At 47.4% G+C, this 24,473-nt stretch overlaps 1 protein-coding gene across 2 annotated transcripts; it reads left to right on the top strand.

The window, feature by feature from the left end:
* The first annotated feature begins 11,314 nt into the window (after positions 1 to 11,314).
* LOC110480616 (carnosine N-methyltransferase 2) lies at positions 11,315 to 24,120 on the top strand. 2 transcript variants are annotated; one of them, XM_021548696.2, is made up of 9 exons: positions 11,433 to 11,488; positions 12,298 to 12,800; positions 14,748 to 14,809; positions 16,444 to 16,582; positions 18,073 to 18,125; positions 21,120 to 21,227; positions 21,347 to 21,477; positions 21,785 to 21,878; positions 22,815 to 24,120. In XM_021548696.2, exons 2-9 carry the CDS (start codon positions 12,559 to 12,561, stop codon positions 23,168 to 23,170), a joined length of 1,185 nt encoding a protein of 394 aa, XP_021404371.2. In that variant the 5' UTR covers positions 11,433 to 11,488; positions 12,298 to 12,558; the 3' UTR covers positions 23,171 to 24,120. The 2 variants fall into 2 exon arrangements, with proteins under 2 accessions (XP_077641031.1, XP_021404371.2); XM_077784905.1 differs by lacking the exon at positions 12,298 to 12,800 and having other exon boundaries at positions 11,315 to 11,488.
* Positions 24,121 to 24,473: the final 353 nt, after the last annotated feature.

The raw sequence follows: 24,473 nt of genomic DNA, 5'->3' as shown, positions 1-24,473 counted from the left end.
AGTGATGCAGGGCCAGTGCTGGGAGCTTTGGGAAAGAAATCCCTATTAAGATGCTGTCAGTGCCTGGATCTGTGGCTTGGTGCAGTCAAGCATGTTCTGTGTTTGACATTTTGTGTAATATTAGACACTGTCTACTGCGTGCTTTGTTTCTATTAATTATCTTTCATTTTCTTATCAGATTTGCTTACCTTTTCTTTATATAAAACTTTGGATCAGCTTTCTGAGACCAAAAAATATTAAAGTGGAGTTTTTTTCCTTTGCTGACACTGAAACAATGAATATGGATCAGAATTTTCATTTCCTTTTTTTTGCAACATCCATTTGCTTGATAGAGCAAGCTTACCAGCCTAGTTTTACTTTGATAAACCTAATAAGGAAAAAGCACTTTCCACCTCCATATTATTTTATGCCTTGTTTGTGACTTCAGCATCCCTTATACAGGTTTAAAGACAATTTATTCTTTATTGCCCTTGAGTCATTTTGGGGAGAGCATTTGTGTTTTTCCTGACATAAAAATGTCCCCCTGTAACACGATGAATATTAACTGGGTGCTTGGATGAGGATGGATCAGTGTGCCCTGACCTGACAGCTCCATTTGTCGCAGCGATGGGGAGAGCTGAAGTGCTGGGGCTGTCTGGCCCTGGATGTGGGGCCATGCACCCAAATTACCTCGCCAAATGACCAATGTCACCGTGCTGATGGTGTGAAGTGCCTTCTGTCCTGCTGCTGTCAGTGAGACCAGCAGCTCCCCACATCACCCATTCCTCCGTGGGAGAGGCCCAGGGATGAGCACCAGCTTGGGAGCAGAAAATCCCCCGGGAGATGGAAAAGCCAAGGCAGGGAAGGAGGAAATCTGCAGAGGAGCAGAGCAGGGAATGGTGGCTCCTTTGTGGAGCTGGCTGGGCCCCTCAGCCCCTTGCTGGGCAATCCCAGTGAGGATGGGCTGAGTGCTGTCGGGATGGGACAGCTGCAGGCTGGGCTGGAGCTGTCACCCCTGCTTGTCCCCTCGACAGGGACAGCCCAGCTGCTCATGTGTGCCCCCGTGAATCACCCCCTGAGACAGAACAATGCCTGGCTCTGATATTTCCCTCTGCTGCCAAGACAACAAACTGACACCCTCCTGCCATAAAGAAGAATTATGGGGAGGTGAGATGTTTTCTCATTCCTGTAGTCCAAGGACAAGGAATGTCCAAGGAATGTGAGGTTTAGATTAGGTACTAGTTAAAAATGTCTTCGGGGAAAAAGCGGTCGGGCAGTGGAACAGGCGGTGCAGGGAAGTGGTGGGGTCACCACCTCTGGAAGAATTCAGAAGGTGTGTGGATGTGGCACTTGAGTTTATGGTGAGCATGGTAGGGCTGGGTTAGCAGCAGGATTTGATGATCTTGGTCTTTTCCAAGCTCAGTGATTGCGTTTTTCAGTTTTTCAGTGATTCTGTGGCAGCCCTGGAAGCGCTGCCTCCCCTCACCTCTCATCAGTTCAGTCTCTCCTCATGCACAGAGCTGCTGCTGAGATGTGAACTTTCCTGTTCCTTGTGGGTACATCCAGCTGCTCCCCAAGAGGAGGGTAAAGCAGAGAAACCCTGCACACACAGGGCAGCACCTCCTGTTAGTGCTGCCTGGAGCTCTCTGAGTGGCCTTTCTGTGCTGCAGCAGGTGATGGGGGTGATGAGGGTGGTTTATGTGGCTGGGTTTATTATTCTTTTCTCTCTAGGTTTTTTTCTGAAAGCTGCATTTCATGAATTCATATTGCTTTTTCTTCTGTTCCATTTGGGAACTGGTGGAAGGAGGCTGTGCTAATAGGGTGCAACACAGGTGCCCTTGCTGAGTCAAACATGCTCATATTATGAAAACTGCTTTTCCATGTGGGAAATATGTTTAAGGAATAGAAAAATTACAATATCTTCACTATCTACAAATGCAAGGGTGAGAACCAGGTTAATTATCACTTGCTTTAGCAAAAATAGCTGTGTAATAGCACAGAAAAATAGAACGAATCTGCCCAAGATCATTTGAACTAATACATTCTCTCAGCTGAAATTAAAACCTGTCACACAGGAAAGATCCTTGGCCACCTGCAGCAGCAAGTGTGACTGTCCCAACCACACTGTCCTGATGTGCTCTGAGACCTCCCTGTGCCTATCCCTGGCTATTGCCCCACTCACCTGGCAGTCCTGCATCCCATTCCATAGGAATGAGAAATTGGCAGCATTCCCACTGTTCTCCATTGATAAACAATTAAATTTTGTAGAAGTATTAAGCAATAATAGATCTGATGAAGCTAATGCATAAAGATCTTGAGGATAACTAGCCAAAATTGTGTCTATTTCATAGAATCACAGAATGGTTTGTGTTGGAAGGGACCTTAACAATCATCCAGTTCCACCCCCCTGCTGTGGGGATTTAGTGTTAGGAATTTAAACCCAGTGTGAATGCAGCAAGGCAAATGAAGATTCATGGTGATTCCCTGCGCCAGTCAAGACTACAAGAAAAAGCAGTGGGGAAATATCCACATTCAATAGAGACACATCCTATTCCAATTTGTCAGGGCTGTTAAAGGTAAGAGCAGCTTTGCTTTGCCTCCAGGCCAGGCTGGACGTCACACAGGGCCTGCGTGCCTGAGCTTGTTTGTGTGCCCTGATGAATGGCTCAGTTGTTGGGTTTTTTTTGTAAATTGACTTCCCACATCTTCCAGAGACCCCTGAAGAAGTCAAGCCCTGGCACCAGGGAATGTGTCATCATTAGTGGCTCTGGGGTGAGGCGGGTCAGAGCAGCCCCCGGGGCTCACAAGCACAGAGGGGATCCCAAAGCAGCCCGTGGATGCTGGCCATGGTGGGGTCACCCCCAGCAGCTGTGGAGGAGCCCCAGTCCCTGGAGGAGCTGGGCTGAGAGCAGCCAAAAGGGCTCAGGGGCAGGCAGGGAAGCCAGCCCTGCTGTGAGCAGCACCACCAGAGCAATGGCAGAGCTCAGGGTCTGCACACGTGTAGGGCTCTTGGGTTCTGACACCTTTTCCAACCTTCTGCTGCTTTCTAAACCATCGGTCCTGACACACGGCAAGGCCACAGCTGCTGCTGGCATTGTCATGAAGGTGGGAGCTGCCCTGACTTAAAATACATTTCCTCTCTTAACTCTGACTTTTTGGTGCACGCAAAGATAAAAAACACAGCATGAATTGCCCCCAAGTCTGTACAGCCTGGAACAGAAGTACAGGATAAAGCTTGTCCCTCCTTTCTTTTGCTACCCGTGAGGGCTTGTAAAGGTGTTTTGCCCCCTTGCCGTGATGGCAATAAGCCTTTAAGTGAGCAAATTGGTTTTGAGGTACTGGAGTTTGTACCTTGTTTGCTGCTGCCTTTCCTGCTGTTTCCATCCTGGCTCTGGGCAGGTACAAATAATGAATTAACTGCTGGATAAGCCCCATGCTCCCCTGAGCAATTATTCTGGCTTCTGCTAGAGCAGACTCAATTTGTCCTGCAATAAGTACAATTTTCTGAGAAGTTAGTTCTGGTTCAGCTGCTAATCATCCACATCTGTGCAGTACAGGTATTTTTGGGGGAGAGGACCCAGTTGTGAGTCAAGATGCCAGACTGGCACATCTTCAGAGCATTCCTGGTGCTTTTTGGGGATGCAAATGCCTTCCCTGCTGTGTGTGGCATTAACTCAATTAGTGGAGGGAGGAACAGCATAAAATATGCAATGACCTTGAGAACTTGGGCACCCAGCTCTTGCTTCCCCACCTCAGGGAGATCAGCACTGGTGATCCAACATGAATTTGAATCTCAAATATGTAAAATGTATTTGCAGGTGCTGGAGGCTGGGAATGGAGGTGCTGGTTAGAAAGGTGATTTCCTGCATGTGCTAATTAGTTCTGGGCAAGAAGTGTCATTAGACAGAAAGCAAATCATGGCAAACAGTATTTGAGCAGCAGTGTAAGCCTCACACACACCTAAACCCCAGCTAAAGATGAAATCGTGGTGATGACTGGGAGACCCCAGGCTGGGTCATGCTGAGCTGTCCAAGGTTTTCTCACTGTTTTAGCTTCAGGATGCTCAAACACAATGTAAAATGGGGCAGGGCTGGACACAAGCTCCAGGTTTAAGGACCAGGATTGTGTACAACAACAAGGCACAGGTTTTGCCCATTTTTCTGGGAGCCCTGGGGCTGGTGAAGGGCAGGTGTGCTGGTCCCACTGTTTTCATGCTCTGGACTGGGTGAGAAGCTTGGCAAAGTGCCTCTTTGCTGGCTCTGGTGAGGTCTGTGAGAGCTTCTGCACTTCTGCCATTGTAATCAGCTTCCTTCTTTGCATAATGTTTTGATGAGTCAAAATTGCCTGGTGTGTTAAAACAAATGATCTCTGCACACAGCAATAACTATCTGCATAATTGGTGTTAATCACTGCTGAATCCTCTGTGAATCTCTGTAACACAGCCCCTGTCTTGCCTGTACACACCAATGGCTTGGGTGCACATACCCTGTACAAAATGATGCTCCACGTGTCCAAAAAGCAAAGTCAAATACTGAAAGGCTTTGCAAGTGAGATTTTATGGTCTTGTGCCCAATCTTTAGATAGATGCAGAATCACAGTCAGTGTTATATTCTGTTTACTCACTTTGAATATATTATTAAGTGTTTATTGGTACCAAAAGAGCATAATTAAATAGCATGTCAACTGCAGATCAACACTATATTGATGAGGGTTTGTGGCACAGGAGATGTGTGAATTTTATTAACATTGTCATTTCCAGTCCCCAGCATCATAAAGGACTTGGACATTTCCCATTACAGTTGCAGATCCACCTTAACATTGCTAAAGCAATCATAGTGTGGGAAATTAGATATAAACTGAAAAATAATTAAAGGCCTGGTGACAACTTGATAACACTGAATAATTGAAGTGCTGGTGACAAATCCTGAATTCTAATTTTCTCCCTGTAGCTGATGCTAGTAATCAAGATCAAAAGTATCTTTGTTGCTTTAGGAAAGCTCTCTCACATTTGTACCATGTAAGGAGGGGAAGGAAAAGAGATGAAAACCTCAGGTCTCAGTTAGGTTTGCTAACAGCTCAGAATCCCTCTAAATCCTGCAGATGGGAATGTGCCAGAGCTGACCAAGCTTCTTCCCTCCTCACTCTTTGGAAAAGCATAAAGGGAGCTCCTGCAGGAGATACCTCCAGGAGTCTCTGCAATGTTGTTTAGGATACACCCTGGGGAATATGGGGAATTTCTGAGTGCAAGCAATCCAGGACATTCACTCTGAGGGAAATGTCCACTCCAAGGTGGGCAAACATGAGATCTGCATCATGGACTGCAGGGACTTGGCCAGGATGAGCATGATGACACAAGCCATGGAGAGTGGCTCAGCTCGGAGAGGTCCAGCTTTCACCAGAGCTGCTTCATTTGCTTTTGTTCCCTGGGATTTTTGAAGCAATTGTGGTCCTGACACATTGAAATGAAATGCTTGGTGCTGGTCCTCTGTGGCTCCTCACACCTGCCTGGAGCTGTGGGTCAGCCCCTGCCTCAGCAGTCAGACCCTTTCAGGGGTAACTGGTTAAAATCTGGCTGGGGGGAAAGGAAATGAGATTCTGTAGCCACCTGAGAGAGCAAGGATAGATGGGGGAGCTGGGGCCACCAGGACCTGTCATCACCTCGGTGGCCATGGAGGACTTTGTGCAATAAAAATTAGAATTGCTGCAATGATGACTTAAACAGCATCCTTGTCTGAAAAGATATTAAGTACCTTAATGCTGTCCAGGGCTCATGCTGCCCACTCTCACCTGTGCAGGCAGCTCAGCTGCCTCCAAGGGCTGCTGGGGCTGACCCTGCACCCCTCTACTGCCAAGGTCACCCCACGACAGTGACAGCAGCCTGCAGGGATGGCTCTGCTCTGTGCTGCAGATGTGGTGTCACCCCCACTGCATCTGTGCAGGTTGCAGGGAGAAGCCCATCAGAAATTGGTCATAGCTGGAGGGAATGGTGGGGAGCAAACAGCACGGAGAAGATCCTTTTATTTTTGTCAGGATTCAGGTAAATATAAATAAACTGCTCAGGTGTGTTACAACAGCACACAGCTTAGAAATTGGACAACATCCAGTGCTTTACAAGGTGACAGAAGGTTGCCTGTGCTTAGTGCTTGCAGTAAAAATCCCCTTTTTTTCTTGAATATCCTATATATGTATGCACATGAACACAAACAATTTCAAAATTACCTCTCTGCTCTCTACACTGAAACTAGTCATTAATGTACCTTTTTTTTTTGTCTGATAAAACCATATGATAATATTTTGGCATAACTTAAAAGCCTTATTTATATAAAGCTGTTGGAGGCTGTAAGTCACCATCCCAGAGGCATTAAAAGATGTGGTGCTTGGGGACATGGTTTAATTGTCTGGCAGTGCTGGGGTAGCCATTGGAATTGATGATCTTGAAGGTTTTTTTCAGCCAAAACAATTCAGTGATGCTATGGCTGCAAAGAGGTGAAAAGCCAAGCGTGTCCCTGTTTGCTGCTGGCTGTGTGTGACTCCAAGGCAGCACAGACCCTGAGCCCTCCCTTGGCAGTTCTCCTTCCCTGCACCTCCTGCCCTGGCACTGGTCTGTGCATGTTTATTGATCACTTATTGAACTGAATTTGGCAGTGTGTGGGAGTGGGGATCATTTACAGCACAGTGAAGAGCATTTTGGCTCTGGTTGCACGTTTCAGACTGGAGGCAAGTGCCTTATCTCCTCCTTTATCTCATTCACTTCTGATCCCTTGTCAGTTATTTTGACATCCTTTGTATCCCACCTGACCCCTCATTTGGAACCTCTTTGAATCAGGTTTGGATTTGCTGTTCACTGTTATTTGGCATTGCAGTGGAAATCAAACTAATTAATAAACAGAAGGAGAAAGTGTTTCTGTAGGACTGGGACACTAGAGGATGCTTGGGGAGAGACAGCACGCCCAACACACAACTGCCCTCCCAAAACCCAGGAGATTTTGGGATGAAATGAGGCACAGACTTTGCTTGAAGGGACTGATAGTCTCTGTGAGCAAATGCAAGAGCTGTTGGGAGGCAGGGAGGAAAAGGAAAAAGGCTTTGATGAGGTCTTGGAGAAGAAACCAACTCCTCTGCATGGCATCCCATCTTCTCCAGCAGAACTATGCCCACATTTAATAAGTTTGTTAAATATTCCCATGATTTAAGCAGTCTTGCCAAGAGCTGCTGCTGGAGCAGATGGGACAGGGGATGCAGGAGGCACACGAGGCCATGTCCTCAGCAGGGTGAGGATGTGCCAGCCCTGGGCACACTGCACGTGGTGCCAGTGCCTCGTGGCAGGACAGGGCCCTGCTGGCACTCCCTGCTGCATTTTGGGGATACCCACAATGCCAGGGGGAGCTTGGCTCCAGGAGAGGAGGGGGGACAGACCTTGCACATCCACATCCCAGGCTGCAAAGCCAAGGGCAGGATGGAGGTGCATTTTTCAGACAGGGTTTTCACAGGGCTTGGCTCTGCTGCCTCTGCAAGGGCTGAGCAGCACAGCAGCAGATTGTAGAGGGACACAGGGCCCTGTAACTCTATCAGCTTTGATCAATTTTTCAGTCGAGTTGGGAATACACCAGAGAGCGTGTCAGCGTGCTTTATGGAGGGCTGCAAGTGCCTGCCATGGCTAAGCCATAAAATGGGGTCCTGGAAAACAGACATTTTGTTGTCACCATGAGGAGACTGCTAAGCAGTGAGGAGAAGGCACAGAAGAGGAATAGCTGGAGTCTGCAGTGCCCTGGCAGGGATGGTGGGCAGCCCGTGGTGTCCCCAGCCAGGGAGTGTGGGGACATGGCCCTGCTGCCATCCCAGTGCTCCTTCAGCCCTCACCCTGCAACCTCCTCACCCTCTGGCCCAGGAAAAGCAACTGCCCTTCTGTTCATGCTTAATGAACTAGAACAATCTGGTTTTAGCAATTAGTGGAGATGCAGCTGAAAACACCAAACAGTCCCCAGTGCTTCTGTTCTCCCAGCCCTTAAGACACTGATTGCCATGAACTGGCAGCATTAGCTCCATATTTTGAGCATATGGAGTAGGAAAGACACTTTTTTTGGTAATATTTTAATTGCTCTCCCGCTTTTCTGAATTGATTGCGATGATATAAGATTAATTTGCTTTCAGGGTATTTACCAGAGACTTTTTTTCAGACTCCCGAAGACATCCTGACACCCACTTGCCCTCCCTGCCAACCACTGAATTTTCAATTCATGAAATTGCTCTGAAATTAATCAATTTTTGGATTTCTTTCAAAGCATTTTCTGTGGTTTGAAGCCTGGAGTGCATTTTGGGTACCTTAGCATCCTCTAAAAGCTGGAATTTTGCTGTTAAAGATTTGCTAGGACAGATTTTTTCCCCCATCTCATCTGACTTCAGGAGCTGGGAATCAATTTAAGCACCAAATATCCTGACACTTGAGATAAAATAGTAAGAGTGGGTGCTCATTGCAGAAGGCCAAGGTGACTGGAAGTCAGAGCTGACAATTTCTGTGGGACTGGAGCCCTTCTCTCTCCCACAGCATTTCTGATGCATCCCACGGACTCCTGCAGCCTCAGTGTGCTCCTGGGGCAGCTCTGGAGTGCTCCTGCCTGCAGAGCAGGGCTGATCCTGCCTTTGCCTCTGCCAAAACAGTTCTCCTGATTTCGTCTTGCTTATTCTTAGGACAACTGTGGATTTTAAAAAAAAATTACCCAGAGGTTTGACTACTGAGCCCAAGGAAATCTCCTGGCTTTTACCCGCAGTAACTGCTCCAAAGTATGGACATTTTCAGAGATTACCAGTTTGCTGAATGCCATTTTCTCCCCTGTGTTCAATCTCAAGTGCCTTTTCTTTCCACAGCCTATAAAAGAAGACTAATCCACAAACTGCAAGGCAAACCTTTTACTCTTCCTAAGCCTTGGTGCAGGGAATAATATTCAGCAAAAAGCAATTGCACCGCAACTACTGCCCGAGGCCTGATCCCTGCAGGATGAGAGCTCAGAGAGTGATAAGGTTCCAAATGACCTCTGTCAGCTCCTAAAGGGAAAAAAGGAAAGACAACAGCAGCCCCTGTGAGTGGGAAAGGCCAGTTCGATGGGATGAAAGAGAAAAGAGAGCAGAAAAGTGTCCTTGCATCCCCATCTAGTGGTTTTTTGGTAAAAGAAATCTGTAGTGCCTGGCTGGGACGTGCTCTCTGTGCTGCTGCAATCTGCTCGATGACAGATGTGCTAAACTGGATTTGCCAAAGCTGCTGCATTTGATCTGTTTTCATAAATGCTCCTCAGGGTTTGAGAGATGCAGAGCCCAATGCAAAAGAAGTTTTGACCCAGCTATCAAAGAAGAGTGAATTTAGCTGTGGTTTCTCTTTCTAAGTCTGTGAAAGGTGAGCATCCCCCCCTGGGCTCATGCCCACTCTTCCACTGCTTCTCTCTGCTTACCCACGGAAATGTGGCTCATCTGCCTATGTACATTCTGAGAGATATTCTGATTTTGTAACATATTTTTGCCTGGCAGAGTGGCTTTTCCTGGGATGCTTTGGCTGCTCAGAGCATTCAGATCTCTTCAGTTCAGATGTGGTGTGATGGCTGGGCTCAGCTTTGATTTAACAGCAGGTGAGTAAAAATAATCTAAATGCTGATCCTTAATTTCCTGTCAATTCATCCTCTTGAACCACAAAAACCTCTCAGGGCCCAGTCTCCAGCCTTACTATTTGCACTGCTAACTTTGAGCGAGGGACAAAATCTCTTTTGTTGGCAATTACACATGTTTTGGTACAGCAGGATTTGCAAGGACCCCTGTTTTGGGGTGCTGTTCCCATTGGATGTGTTTAATCCTGCTCATGTTGGACTCCCAGCACATGCTGCTGGCAGCAGCACAGGTACAGCCAGAGAAATTTAAATTCCAAGTGTGTTTTCATGGCTGAAAACGTGTGAGTTTTTAGGGGTAAAAGGCACATTTTACCATATCTGTCTTTGCCCTCAGAGACATTATTTTTTGAATGGGTGGGTTGAAGAGCAAAGCTGGTCTTCACCTTGAATCAAAGAGCCTTTTTTGCAGGCAGCCACATCGGACTTTCCCTCTGCCCTTACCTTGGCTCTGTAATTACAACTACATGAGTTAGGACCTCTAGTCAAACAGGTTGAAAAGGGTTATTTTAAAAGGTCTGGAAGAGCTGTACCAGGATCCAGGCTTTTAAAAAAGAGGGAGGAAAGACTGTGTAAAAAAAAAAAAAAATTAACTCCAAGACATAGATACTTCAGGTTTCTTGGGAGGTTGAACATGTCTGGAGCTCAGCAGCAGTGAGGGCTGCTGCCCCCAGAGAGGAAAGAGTTCTGCTTCTGCAGTGCCTTTTTTTTCAATATTTATCAGAAATTATGTTCTTTTTCCCATAGGAAAATATCCTATATAAACATATTTTAAAAAATACCGTTGCTCAAACACCAAAATCTACTACTGCCCAGGATTAAAGGATTAAAGGAAAACAAAATTTCTTCCTTTAATGAGAAATCTTGTTGTTAACTATCAGGAAAATGGGTGCTACAAAATTGCTGGTTATCCTTCTCTGTACCAGAATTTGCTTGATGGAGAATAACATGTTTGCGTGAAATATTTCACCTAGGGCAGTACAGAAACTACAGTACTTGGGAAGATTAGTCTAGAAAATGGAAAATATCTAATTGATGAAAACATTTTTATTAAAACATGAAACTGCTACAGATGAGCTTTGCTCACAAGAAAATCAGAGTTACATTACCTGATCTTTAATCAACTGTTCTAGGTGTATTTGGAAAAAAATCTCAAAAAGTAAAGTAGTAAACATGGAATCATACACTGGTTTGGGTTGGAAGGGACCTTAAAAACCATTTAGTCCTAAACCTTCTGCCATCAACACTCTAAAAATGCCAAGGACCTTCCTTATAACCATCAGCCTAAAATCTGATTGCTATTTAGAAGATAAATTCATTGAAATTTGATGTCAATACCCAGGCTTTCCTGCCTGGAGGTGCAGGTCCAAGCTTGTGGTGGGCTGATAGAAATGGCAAAAGAGAGGGGCTCGGGTCCATGGGCAGCCCCAGCCTCAGTCAGGGAGAGAGGATGACCTATTTCTGCAGGATCAGCCCAAAAGTGACCCCGGAGCCGCAGAGGAGGAAACACAGCCGCTTTGTTTTCCTCTCCTTGCAGCCCAGCTCTGCTTCAGCCATCCTCTCGCTGACCAAAAATCAGCTTTTCCAGCAAAACAGGGTTCAGAGCGGATTTAGTCACGAGCTGGCCAGAAGGACTGAAAACACGGCTGGCAGAGGGCACATCCTGCAAGGGCAGCCCTGCCAGCCCCGCAGCTGCCCACAATGTCCCGTTGTTCCCAGCCCTGCAGAACAAAGGCTGCTGTTGGAGGCTGATGCCTGCTCGGGACACGGGGAGGGGGAGCAGCACCCTTGGATGTACAAGGAGGCTCCCAAGGTTTGCAGCTCCAGGCTGCTGGAGGTTTCTTGACAGCTCTGGGCAGGTATGGCTTCCTGCGGGGTGCCCACCCCTGGTTTTGGCATGGGGGGTGAGGGGTGGCTTAGCTGGTGTCACAGTGACACTGGGTCAAGGCAGAGGTGGCTGGTGGACACGAGGCTGGGATGCTCCATGGTTGGTGTCTGGGATGGCAACTCTGGTGGGGCTGCTGAGGGGCTGAATGAACTGATGTAAGATCACTGCCCAGGTGGTCACACGGCAGCAGGAGCCAAAGGTGCACTCGAGACCTAGCAAAGAGGTTCTGGTCTTCCCTCACCTGGAATATATTGAACGTTTTGTTGAAGAGTAGCAATGCAGTTGTTTCTGGCTTAGCCTGCTGCTGTGGGCCTCCCTTGAGGTGGATAACTTAAATCCATCTGGAAGCCAAGTCTAGTGCAAACCAAGGCAGGTCACTTAGATGGTGAAGCATCTCCACCTGGTCTAGGGGATCTATGCAGGACAGGAAGTTTTCTGGGGATCTCAGTAAGGTGGGAGGTTTTATCTGCTCAATCTGTTCTACCCATAGTCTTCACTGAATGGGAGTGATGAAGGTCCTAATACTGCTCTTCCCACCAGTGGACTTTGCTTGGAAGTATAAAGTCTTTAAATCCTTGATTTTTTACATTTGTGTTACTAGATTTTAGGCAAAAGGAGCACCAGTCCTGTGGGTGAGGGTAGGGGGAAAATCCAGAGGCAAGTGCAGGGGGCACCCAGGATTTTCTGCATTTTGAACAGTGACCACTGCACCTTCGTGGGGACCTCCAGCCATCTCTCCCCTGTCCCCCAAAATGTTTCCTTGCTTTCTAATCCCTGCAGCTTAGCAAGCAGAGCGAGAGCAGGCTGGGCTCGCTGCCCTGTCCTGGCAGGGTAGGGGATGCCAGGCTGCCGGGGCTGGAGGTTCTGCCGCTATGCCCCATATTCCCCCTGAGTCACAGACGGAAAAATCGCTTGCTCGGGTCTGCGGGCAGCCAAGGAGCTCCTCCGATCCCTGGGGAAGGCAGGGACCACCCAGCGCATCCCCGGGATGCGGGAAAGCGTTCGCTGCTGCGCAGGAAGGAGGGACAAGGCTCACAGCACATGGGAAAGCGGGAGCAGCCCCGGTCTGCCGCTGCCACTCAGGCTCCAAGGGCTGCGAGTGCCGGGGTCCCCCGGCGGTCCTGCCCGGGCTCGGGTTTCCTCCGGCCTCCGGCGGGGCCAGCCGGGTCGGGACGCGCTGAGCTCGGGCCGGCGGCCCGGCCCCTCTGCCGGGCTGGAGGGGACACGGGAGCATCGGGATCCGCGTCCCCACCCGCCGTGGAGCCGGCCCCGCAGCTGAAGAGGTACGCGGGCTCTGCCAGGGGAGGGAGGGAGGGGTGGTGCGAAGGATGGGGGCTAAGGGGGAGAACTTTAGCCCCTACACAGCCCAAGTTTAGGAATAACGAAGTTTATGAGTTATTCTTGCAATTTGTCTCCCTAGAGAAATCTTTTTCAATGTAAAGAGGCTGCATCACCTGAAGTTCTAATGTGACTTCCCTGTGGCTGCTGTCCGTGCTACCCAGCTCTGCTCACGGAGGGAAGAGTTTAACCTTGCGAGCTCAGTCTTAGCTGGGAGCTGTGGCAACCACGGGCATCCTGCTCCCTGGCAGTCCCTGCCTCAGTCCTGCTGTTGGCTCGGGCAGGACCAGCCCAAAATGTTATTTGCAAATTTTAGGATCTGGTCTGGATTTTAACCAGATTTTAGAAGAAGTCTGTTTGTTCCTGTTTCACCTTCCCAGCAACAAGTGTTAATCAGTCTCAGAATCTAACCCCTGCCAGGAGAAATGGCAAAAGTGTCAGTGGAAGAGATCTTGGCATCATTTGTGCTGGTGAATGCCTGTGCTGAAGTCTGTCCAGGTCTCCTGGCAGGTCTCGTGGCATGGCTGGAAACACTTGACCTGTCAGAAATGGAATTCATGTCCAAAGCTGTTCCTCCCTGCACAGGAAAAGCCATGCTACCCTTCAGCATTTTAGTGGGAGATTTGCTCTGAAAAGCACCTTGCTGGGTTCACCCAGCTGAGGGGACAAAATAACCCTCTGGGGGTTTTGATGGGCAGAGATGGAAGAGATTGGAGGCTTGAGTGGAAATTGGAGGGACTGGCCTGCAGCCATGCTGGAGATTGTGGAGCTGGGCTGAGTTCTGGCTTCTTCTGAGAGGTCTTTCCTGGGGAGAGGTGAGGTCAAGGTGGTGGAAGAGAGACCTTTGACATGCCCCATGGACATGAGTTATATGACTTTGGCACTGAACTCAGATGAAATCAGCCATTCTTGCAGGACTCTGGAAGTGCCCCAGTGTCTCTGAGACTTCCAGGACCTCTCAGTATTTTCTTGCCTTCCTTGATCAAAGCAGTGCAGTATTTGCATGTGGACGCTTCCTTGCCACATGGCCAGCATGGTCCCTACACATTTGTATCTCAAAGCCCCACTACAAACTCCCTTCTTTACTTTTACACCTCCTGCCTTGTTTTTTCCTTCACTTGGGATTTTTTTCCTTGGCAGAAGAGATTATTAGGCTGGGGTCTGCTATGTCAGACTGCTTGCCCTGAGGCATTTTCTAACAGCAAAGCCTTGGTGTGTCTAAACACATTGCACAGGATATCACCCCTAAGACTTGCTGTGCATCTCGATACTGAAATGTGGTTACCCAGGAGGGGACTCTTCCCTTTGCACAGACAGCCTCATCCCAAGCCTGTCTTTGCAGAAGTGAGGCCCTTGCTCCAATTTAAATGCATCTTTTGCTTTTTCCAGTGGCACCTCACCCCTGTTTTATGTATGAGGCACATTGTCCAAGGAAAATGAAGAAAGGAAAATGTCAGGCTGATGCCTTCAGTTGCAATGACTGGTTAATGGTTCTGCAGGGGTATGAAAACTCCCACAGTACATCTCAAACACTGGAGCAGTGGCCAGTTGTGGATGCCCCATCCCTGGAAGTGTCCAAGGCCAGCTTGCACAGGGCTTGGAGAAACCTGGGATAGTGGAAGGTGTCCCTGCCCATGGCAGGTGATTAGAACAAGATGAGCTTTGAGGTCCTTTCCAACCCAAACTGTTCTATTGACTCTAGGATTCTATGGCTATGATCAGCTGCAAGGGAGTTTTGGCTTTCTCTAGTAAAAAAGAACAAAATAAATTATGGATTATCAGCAGAGGAAAGTTTGTCCTAGAGCATCGTCCCTTTGTTCTGCCTTTTCAGTGCAGCTTCAAAAAAGCATACAGGTTCTTCAAATAACTGAAGTTCTATACTTTCCTTACAGGAATAGTTTCCCCAGCATGAACTTTGAAGCAGAGATTCTGACAACACCACATGATAATTCAGGTATTTGGGAGAAAAAAAAAAAGAAAAAAAGAAATTAAAGTAAAATACCCACTCAGATTGCTATCACTACAAACATGTTTTAATTATTCTGGAATTAGAGATTGTTAAATAATAAAAAAGACAAAGAAGCAGGATGGTAAGCTGACTGCAATTCAGCTGATTTCAGGTTTATGTTAGGGTAGAGTTCAAAGTGTTGAGGATAGATATTGATGTCTTTACCTCCAATGGGGCTGGACCAGGAACACAGCTGCCAAAGACACATGGTTTTGGAAACAGCAGAGGCATTCAACTTGAGGTTGCAGTGTCCTGAGACATACGTGGTTCTCTTATTAATGGTGATAAAAATGTAACACTTTGAAAGGCAAAAATGAGGATGAACGTATTCTGCCAAGTCCTGTCCTTCATCCTCATTTCATTTAAGAGGAATAGCTGATTTTTTCCCCATTGAATGATGCCTTTTCAGCATTGATGTTGCAGGTGGAGGCTGCACTGTCAGTGCCTTCCTACTGCAGCATTGTCTGAGACAGACCCAGCCCAGCAGGACATCTTCTCTTAGTCCTGCCATTGCTCCTCAGCCCTGAGCAGCTGGCCAGAGCCTGAAAGGTGGCTGTGCTCAGGTGGGGTTGGGCTCTTTCTCCAGGCAACACTGACAGAGCCAGAGGACACAGCCTGAAGCTGTGTCAAGGGAAATAGAGGTTGGATATTAGGAAAAAGTTTCTCACAGAAAGAGTGATAAAGTACTGGAATGATCTGCCTGGGAAGGTGGTGGAGTCCCCATCCCTGGTGTGTCTAACAAAGCCTGGATGTGGCACTGGGTGCCAGGGTTTAGTTGAGGTGTTGGGGCTGGGTTGGACTCGATGATCTTGAAGGTCTCTTCCAACCCAGTGATTCTGTGAATTCTGTGAACTCTGTGAACTGCCCTGTCGTTAGGATGGGGCAGCAGGAAAGGGAGACTTTGCAGTAACTGCTTGGAACCCCTTGAGTATCCCTGGGTTTTGTGTCACAGGGAGAGACCTTGGTGCCAGTCACCCACATTTCAACATGAGCCCATCCAGGTGAAATGTTTTGCCATCAGTTGCCCTCCTGGCCATGAGCAGCAGGTCCCAGCAGGGAATTCCCCTCCCTGGCAGCCCATTTCAGTCCCGTGCTGTGAGAGTAACATGAGATGCACAGGGTGGACTATTTTTGCTTCAGCTGCAGGTGGCAGGGTTTGTGTTGCATCACCCCTCCTGGGAAGTGTGCCAAGAGCTGCCCACCTTGGTCACACCGTCCAGCATGGGCACCAGTGATGGCCACAGGTTTGGACCCACCGTGTGATCCCTTCACCTTTTCTTTAGTCCTCCAGAAAACCCCTCCAGTTCCAACCCTTGCAAAGGTGCCCCACATCTGGCTAAACATTTTGGAGATATTTTTCTGTAATGATGAGTCACTTAGCAAACACGCTGATGTTGAAGGGTGCCCAAGAATAATTTTGGAACCCTGAGTGTGAACAGGTTGGAAAGTGCATTCCCTGCATCGTTTTCCCAAATCCCTGGCTCCTGGTGGGTTAGGTTGGGTTTCTCCCATGGGGTAAGTGCTTTGACCCTTCACATGCCTCTAAGCCTCTAACATGCAATCCATGATTGTTTCCCAAGATCTCTACATGATCCCTTCCATGAGAAGTCTCACAGCTGAGGAGTATGTGGAGGCCTTTAAAGCATTTTTGGATCACTCAACAGAGCACCAGTGCATGGATGAGTTCAACAAGGATCAAATGCCCAACATTGTGGCTGGGTAAGGAGCACTTCCCCCGAGGTGGGAAAACCATCATTATCCTGGGAGTCAGCAAGCACTTCTAAGGATTTTTTGGGGCAGGAATGAACTTTAAATGCTTTTCAGTTTTAAGTCCCCTACTAGTAGTTTTTAGGATATTCTGTTTAATGACTCCAGAGTACGTGCTGTTTCAATTAATACACTCTGCTGCCTCTCAGCTTATGCTAAGGAAAGACTCAAGACCTCCTTCTCATGTCCATCTCTTTTCATTAGCTGATTTTTGAGGATTAAAGTTGGGTTTTTTGGTGGTTTGTTTTTTCTTTTTCTGAAAGAAAGCTCTCTTATGCTCTCTCCCTGCTTTTGGGACTGCATCACATCCATCCAAACAGAAACACATCTCTAATTCTCTCCTAGTGGCTAATTTGTGGTTTTCCCAATCCCCTAAGAGCTTTTTATTTCTATCCTAAGTTGATTTGCAATGCTTAAGTACCAAATGATAATCAGTTTTGTAAAGTATTGATGTAATATCTTAAGGCTGGGTAACTGCAGACAGCTTCAGAACAGCCTGGATCCAAAGCACAAGAAAGTCCTTTCAAATCTGGGTAATTTTTGGATGTTATAGGAACTGTATTTTTCTCCATTGTGTAAAAAGTTTAGGCAGGCAAATTTTTATTCTACAGATCATATGTATATAAAATAAACAATGAAATAATAATATTATATTATTATAAAAATAAATTATGTTAAGAAATTTTAATTATGAATTTAAATCATGAACAACATTGTGACTTTCTATGATGCTAATTTTAGATTTGTGAAGGGGCTAAGGCCCCTGGACTTGATCACACCCTTCAGGACTTGCTGCTCATCCCACTCCTGTGGAATCATTACTCCTGAGACTGTGTTTGGGAAACTCAATCCCTCGGTTGTTATTAATATTTTGCTAGGTATCATGTGACTGGAATCTTTTAATAAGCAATTTTTCTAAGGTAAAAATTATTGACTATTCAGACCCTCCTCCCAATTTCAATCCAAGATTAATGTTGATAAGAGATGATTTCCAGTCACCTGGATAGCCAAATGGTTTTGCTTTTTCTGGGTGTTTATACCCAATATTCCCTCGTGAGGGTGCTGAGGTTTTCCCCAGCTCACCTTGTCCCTGCTTCCCCAGCAATGCCATCCCAGACAGGTACAGCCCCTTTGCCCCAGGCTTCCCAGAGCCTTTTTTTTTTTTTTTTTTTGCCATCCACAGCCTGAAGAAATCTCCTTGGCAAAGGGTGAGAAATTCTGCATTTTGGTCCCTACTGTACTTTGACAAATGAGCTGGCTGCTCTGGGCAGGCTCCTGCCATGCTGGTTATCACCAGGCTCAGAAGGGATGATCAAATTTCTCTCCCAATTCATGTGCATAACACAAAAATTTCCAGGCTGATGTGTCATCCAAGAGTTAAGACTGAAAACACGAAGTGGTGTGCCACAGTGTGGTTAAGTGATGTGTATTTATCCTTTCAGTCTGGGCGCTGGAAAATCGACCCTCAACGTTCTGGGAGTTGGGAGTGGCACAGGTGAGGAGTGTGGGGATGGGCACGGGGGACCTGTGGGGAGCAGGAGATACTAGAAAACTGAGCAATGAGGATTACTCAGACATTAATGACAGCATTTCCCACCGGAGCACAGAAGGGCAGAAGGAAGGGTGAAGCTGGGATAAGAGGAGTGCTCCTTCCTTTCCTTCCCTCTCCATCCCCCTTCTGAAACACTGCTGCTCAGATCTTTCTAGAAATGTGTGATTTTAGCTTCGTTTCTGCCTCTTGGTGACTCTCACCCGACTTATTTGCCTCAAAGCAAGGACTCCTCCTTCTGGTTGGTACAAGAGCATCTTCAAACTTCGTTGGAGAGAATTAGAGACATTGGAGAAGTTCTTTCCACCCAAAATCCTGCCTTAGACTATCCCCCCTTCAAGGGATATTTCCTTTTGTTTTGCTTTTAGGGATCCCAGAGGCCAAGGCTGGGCAGTGCCCTGCTCTCAGTAGTGCAAAACCACCTGGCCACAACCATTAGCTTTGCATCAGCTTTTTCAAGACATGTTTCTTTGTTACTGCTGTGTTTTTACCCAGTGATAAGTAGGCTTTAACTGCAAATGATATTTTTCCCCAGAGAGAAACCGATCCTTTGGAAAAATAGCTTTAAAGTTGTTCTAAATGCATTTGCGTTTAAGAAAAGCCAAAATAACAAAACAAAAAAGTGGTGAAACTGCCAACTTTGCTCCTAGGGAAACTGGGAGAAAATAAAGAGTAGAGAAATGAAGCAGTGGTTTGATTTGTCAGAGTTTACTTCTGCTTTGAAAAGTATTTTCAGCTGAATTTTAAGTGCTAATACTTTCAAATGAAAGCATTTTCCTCACTTTTTTTGGTTTTGTTTTCCTGAGTAAGAGAAAATTAGCATTTGATTGTTTTCCCCAACTGGGAATATGTTGGAGCATATGAGAAACCAAGCAGGAAGAAATGATTCAGCTCTCAATTACCCTCTATTTTCATTAAGTAATATAAAACAGAAATTCTGACTCCACAAAAGCACAGGGGGGAAATGAACTTTTAGCATCGTCCTTAATTTTCCTTATGTCCTCTTCAGAGGAGGTTCTAATGGAAAAATAAACCCTCTAAAATTTCCTGTGTTTCCTGGGTGAGTGCCCCTCACAGATGCCAGGAGAGGGGTCCAGACCTGCACCCCCCCAGCTTGCCCATGTCTGCAAGGACTGAGCTTCTGGGGCTGGGCATGGAGTGAGCTGGGATGGCACCAAGTAAAAGGTTATATCTGATCCCTGACCTTTTCAGAGGTGGACTCTGGTTTCACAGAGGCCCCAGAATTAGTTTAGTTGATGAAAATATTAATGAGGATTAGTAGCTGACTCCACATCCTGAAAGTCTCTGTTGTGGTCCAAATCACGTTTTCTCACTCACCCCATGTTTTCTCATGGCTGGTTGAACTCTGGGCTGGAACTTTCCAGTTGCAGAGAGGTTCCAGTCCTGTCCCAGCCTTGCTGTGGTCAGTGCTGGAGGGTTGTTGCTGGCAGGGCCAGCTGCAGCAGGGAAATTCCTGCCCTAGAGTGCTGTTATTTTACTGCTTGTTTTTACAGACACCCTGGTTGAAGATGTTATTACCTGCTCTTGCAAACACTGGATTAAGGAATTTTACAGAGGCGGAGTGAAAAAAACTCCAAACCTAAGCAGCTTTTAAGACAACCTGCTGTTGCTGCACTCATTTACCTCCATCAGTGGCTCCAGGGCATGGGGCAGTGATGCTCTTCCTCTGGCCCTGCCCCAAGGCTGCAGGCAGCTCTAAGGGCTGGTGCTCCCCAAACCAGGCACTTACAAACTGACATCTAGGGCTGCCACAAATGATTCAGCTGCTTGCTATTGGGATCTTCCTTCCTGTCAGCAGTATTGGTCCCTGTACCTTCAATGGATGCAGCCACAGCCTCCTCCCTTGAGCCTTTGGCTGGCCCTGCCCCGCTGCCACTGCATTCCTCACAAGCCTGGGGTATTTTTTCTCTCATTTCAAAACACTCCTCCTCCATTGGATGTAGTACTGGCATGGCTGGTATTTCCTTCCTGCTGCAGCACCTGCCAAGGATGGCAGCTCTTCCTGTGGCTGGCACATCAGCTGAAGGAGCAGGGAGGATGCAGGATCTCCTATCAAGACCTCCCCGTGTGACATTTGCAAGGCTAGGGCTATTTTTAGGCCCTACCATCAGCTACAGATAGGATTCTTGCAGAGGTCTCATCAAGGTGGTCACATCTGCTGTTTATTTACATAGCTTGAAGTGCTCCAGGGGGACTCATACACTTGGCATTTCTGGGAAATAAGCAGCATGACCTGTATCACCTCAGAGAGGCTGGAAAGTTCCTAGAGCAGGAGGACAGACTTCTGCTTGCTCCTCCAGAGCTTATACAGCAGCACAGGAGCACCGAGAGCTAAATTTGCAGGGCACTTCCACACAAATGTGTGTCCACCTGTATTTCCAAGATAGCCATCAGTTATTTGATACCCAAAGAGGGAGGATCCAGGACACTGCATGTCCGTGGGTCTTTTCTCTTGTGATGCAGTTCCCCAGGTCTTGGGGCTGTATCACTGTGTCACTGTGTCCCTGTGACAGCCCCAAAGCCATGGGCCACCCCATGCAGCTGTCAGCTGCCTCCCAGCACCCATTCAAACTTTGTGGGGTTGTTGAAAACTAATGTTACATGGTTATTTTTGTGAACAGTGAGCTGTGATTCTTTTGGCCTGTGTGTCCCACGACCCAGGGTATTGCCATTAGCAGGTTTCTGTGCTGCTGTTTGTCTCTGCCTTGTTCTCAGGCTCCTCTGTACCCCTCTGTCAGCTTGAGCACTACAATACCATGGTGAGAGTACCACCAGGCTGTGCCTCCACACGAGCCACAAAGCAGAACATGCCTCACCCCTGCTGGGGGATTTCCTGGCAGGAGTGGTGCCTGGTGCACTGGCATCCTTCCATTGCATTTACCTGCTTTCTAAAGTAGTGAATTTGTGTTTATTAAATAGGTGAGCAGGATTTGAAAATGATCAGAATACTGCAGGCTGTGCACCCAGGGGTCTTTATTGACAATGAGATTGTGGAGCCCAACCCACAGCATGTGGCAGCTTACAAAGGTAAGGCTACACCTGCTGCCTGGGTTATAGCTGAGTTTGAATGCTGAGTTTTTCTGCTATTTTATGAAATTTTATGAATATTTATGAAATTCAGGGTTTTCTTCTGCTTTTTGAAACAGAGCTGGTGAATCAAGCTCCAGACCTGCAGAATGTTTCTTTTATTTGGCACCAGCTCACTTCCTTGGAGTATGAACAGCAGGTGAAGGAGAGAGGCACACATAAGAAATTTGACTTCATCCATATGATCCAGGTAATGGACATTTCTTTAACACAGGGCTATAGGATTTAACTACCCCCTTCAGTTCTGCTGTGTGCTTGAATTTATGACCAGAGCTGAGCACTGCTCTCCCATAGCAATTCTGCAGAAGCTCTACAAACACCAAAGCTGGCAATGCTCAGTGATGTGAGATGTCCCTAAATGGGCATGTGGAATCAGGAAAGGCTGGAAAACACCTGGAACAGAATTTAAAACACCTCTAAAATAAAGGATTTAAGCCTTTGGAGGGTCATTGCACTGTGGAGGAAGAATAATGGCTGTGTGTCACTGTCTCTTCTAGATGCTGTACCGTGTGGAGGATATTCCCAGTACTATCAAGTTTTTCCACAGCTGCCTTGACCATCATGGTAAACTCCTGATCATAATTTTATCAGGTAAGGGAGACCTTGCATTTTTTTTCTCCATTGCTGGAGTTTTGAAGGTCTTTGGCATTTGAGAGCCACAAATATTTATCTGGGGATGTCAGTGGTGCTTATTCTATAGTAAATAACTTTTTAAGATTCTGGATTTCATATGAAAAATGTAATCTTGGGCTTAGCCTTGGGCCCAGTGTCTGATGGGGCCCCTTAGGCACAGCCTTTGTGCTCTTGCTTCCCTGCTCATGGAATTGATGTAGTAGAGAGAAGTGTGGCTGTCCATGAATGAGGGTCCATCCTTCCTCATGGTGAAATCAGCACTGGAAAAACACAACCTGAGCTCTGTGTGGCCTCATCCTTAGGGCTCTTACCTTTGTACAGCAATGACCCAGAGCCCAGAAGGACCGCAGGTCAGGAGAAAAGGGCACAACATGATGGCACTTCTTAAAAGAATAGAGTGTTTTGTCCCTTTTGGCATTCATGAATCCCTGGCTCACAGTGTGGTGGAAAAGCACCAATTCCCATGTTCCCCACAAAATCTGCCTCTCACATTGTCTCTAGGCTGTTTCCCTTGCTGTCTGGGGCAGCTTTTTGAGGTATGTATTGTTCAATGAGCACTTATATTTGGGGTTTGATGAGTGAAAACATCTGTACAGCTTTGGCCAAGGGACAGTTAAGAGGTAGCACAGGCTGAACACATTGACACCTCTGTGTGCACCCTTCCTTCTGGGCAAATTCAGGAGACATCTCCTAGGAGTTTCCTTTAAACAGGGCAGCTTTGGAGGGAGGGCTGAGGGAAACCAGGGTTTTATGAGGTGCAGATATTTATAAGTAGTCTTGAGTAAGGGTAAAGCTCTCCTCCTGCCCCATCAGCGAGGGAACTTTCCCAGCTCATTTCACAGTTGATTGACTGCCTTGGCTTTGCCAAAGTAACCTTCCCTGGTGCCCCGGCAGACAGCAGCGGCTGGGCCAGCCTGTGGAAGAAGCACAGGGACTGCCTGCCCGCCACCGACAGCGGCCACTACATCACCTGCAGCGGCATCACGGAGGTGCTGCGGGGGCTGGGGGTGCGGCACCGCGTCTACGAGCTCCCGTCGGGCTGGGACATCACCGAGTGCTTCGTCGAGGGCGACGCGGTCGGCGGCCGCATGATGGATTTCCTGACCGGGACCAAAAACTTCCTGGGCACGGCCCCGCCGGCGCTGCGGCGGCGGCTGCAGGAGGCTCTGTGCCAGCCCGAGTGCAGCAGCACCAGGGACGGCAGGGTCATCTTCAGCAACAACCTCAGCATGATCGTCGCCGAGTCCTAGAGGCCGCGGCCTGTGGAACTGGCTGGTTGGTGCCGTGCATCCTGCCGGAGCTCTCGCTGGCACTTCCAGCTGTGGGTGCAGCCGCGTGTTTGCGCACCCATGGACGAGGCAGCTGGAGGAGGTGGCAGCCCGGTGCCGGCCGGGCACACACCCGCTGCGGCCACGCGTGCCAGCGGCGCCTTCTGTCCCATCTGGGTCACCAGACACTGACGCCTTGCGAAGGCTGACCTAGAGCAGGGACTAGATGGAGCTGAAGAATAAAGTAGGGATTTATTAGCAGGCCCCAATGGATGGGCAGCACCCGAGCCCAGCCAGGGCTACACCCAAGGTGGACCCAAAATGGTCACAAAATGGACGATTCAAGGGGTCTCACACTTTTATAAGTTTTGGTCCATTTGCATATTAATTGTTCAATTATAGCTTTTGGTTATGAAGTCCCATCCTTGTTTTTCTCTCTTCAGTCCACATAGTTTATACTCATGGGCCTGAGATGTGGATCATTTGTCCTTGTTCCCCAGCTAGAGAAGGTTTGCCTACTCTACGAAGAGAGCTCACCATCCCCTAATACAAAGATCAAAACTACAGGCTAAAGCAGCACAGAATCTGAAAAATATAAAAGTTAAAATCTGAGGCATCACCAGAACAAAACCAGCAATATGTTCCTGATGCTTTGCACCCAGGTAATGTCACTGCACCCAGGCCTGAGCAGTAAGTTGCTCTGCACTAGGCTATTTCATGGGGTTTTATTGGTATAGACATTTACTGTCCCAAGTCTCTCAGTGTCTCACAATATAGACATGTCTTAAAAATTTATCAGCCTTTTTGTTTGGAGAATATTTTGGAACCCAGGATGATACTTGCCCTGTGCTCTTTCAGGCAGACATTAATTTTGTTACTTTCTTACTACTGCTTGTCTCCATATAAAATAAAAGCAATCTTAAAACACAAAAGTCACATCTGGTTCTGCACACATGATATTATAGAAAACGAAGAGCAAAGAGGTCATTGAGTTAAAAAACAAAAAATATGCAAAGTACCATTTTATGGAGGCATTAAGGGTTTCTTGTAAGTGAGAAAGATGAGCCTGAGGATGTGTAAAAGCTGGGAGAAAGCTGCAGCTTGTCCTTGTGCTGCAGCCCTGGGAGGCAGCTTGGCTGTCGTGGAGCAGCATTGCTGCAGCACAGCAAAACAGCACCAACAGCACTAAAATGTGGTGTATGTGGTTAAAATGTTAATATAGGTAAGTTAAGACTGTTTCCCAAGGGCCCTGAGTTGTTCAGAGGGCTGCAGGAGGTGCTGCAGG

Source organism: Lonchura striata, chromosome 8, assembly GCF_046129695.1.
Source record: "Lonchura striata isolate bLonStr1 chromosome 8, bLonStr1.mat, whole genome shotgun sequence".
In the NCBI taxonomy this organism is placed as follows: domain Eukaryota; kingdom Metazoa; phylum Chordata; class Aves; order Passeriformes; family Estrildidae; genus Lonchura; species Lonchura striata.
Note: the sequence above shows the minus strand (reverse complement) of the source record. Positions and strands in the feature narration are given on the sequence as shown.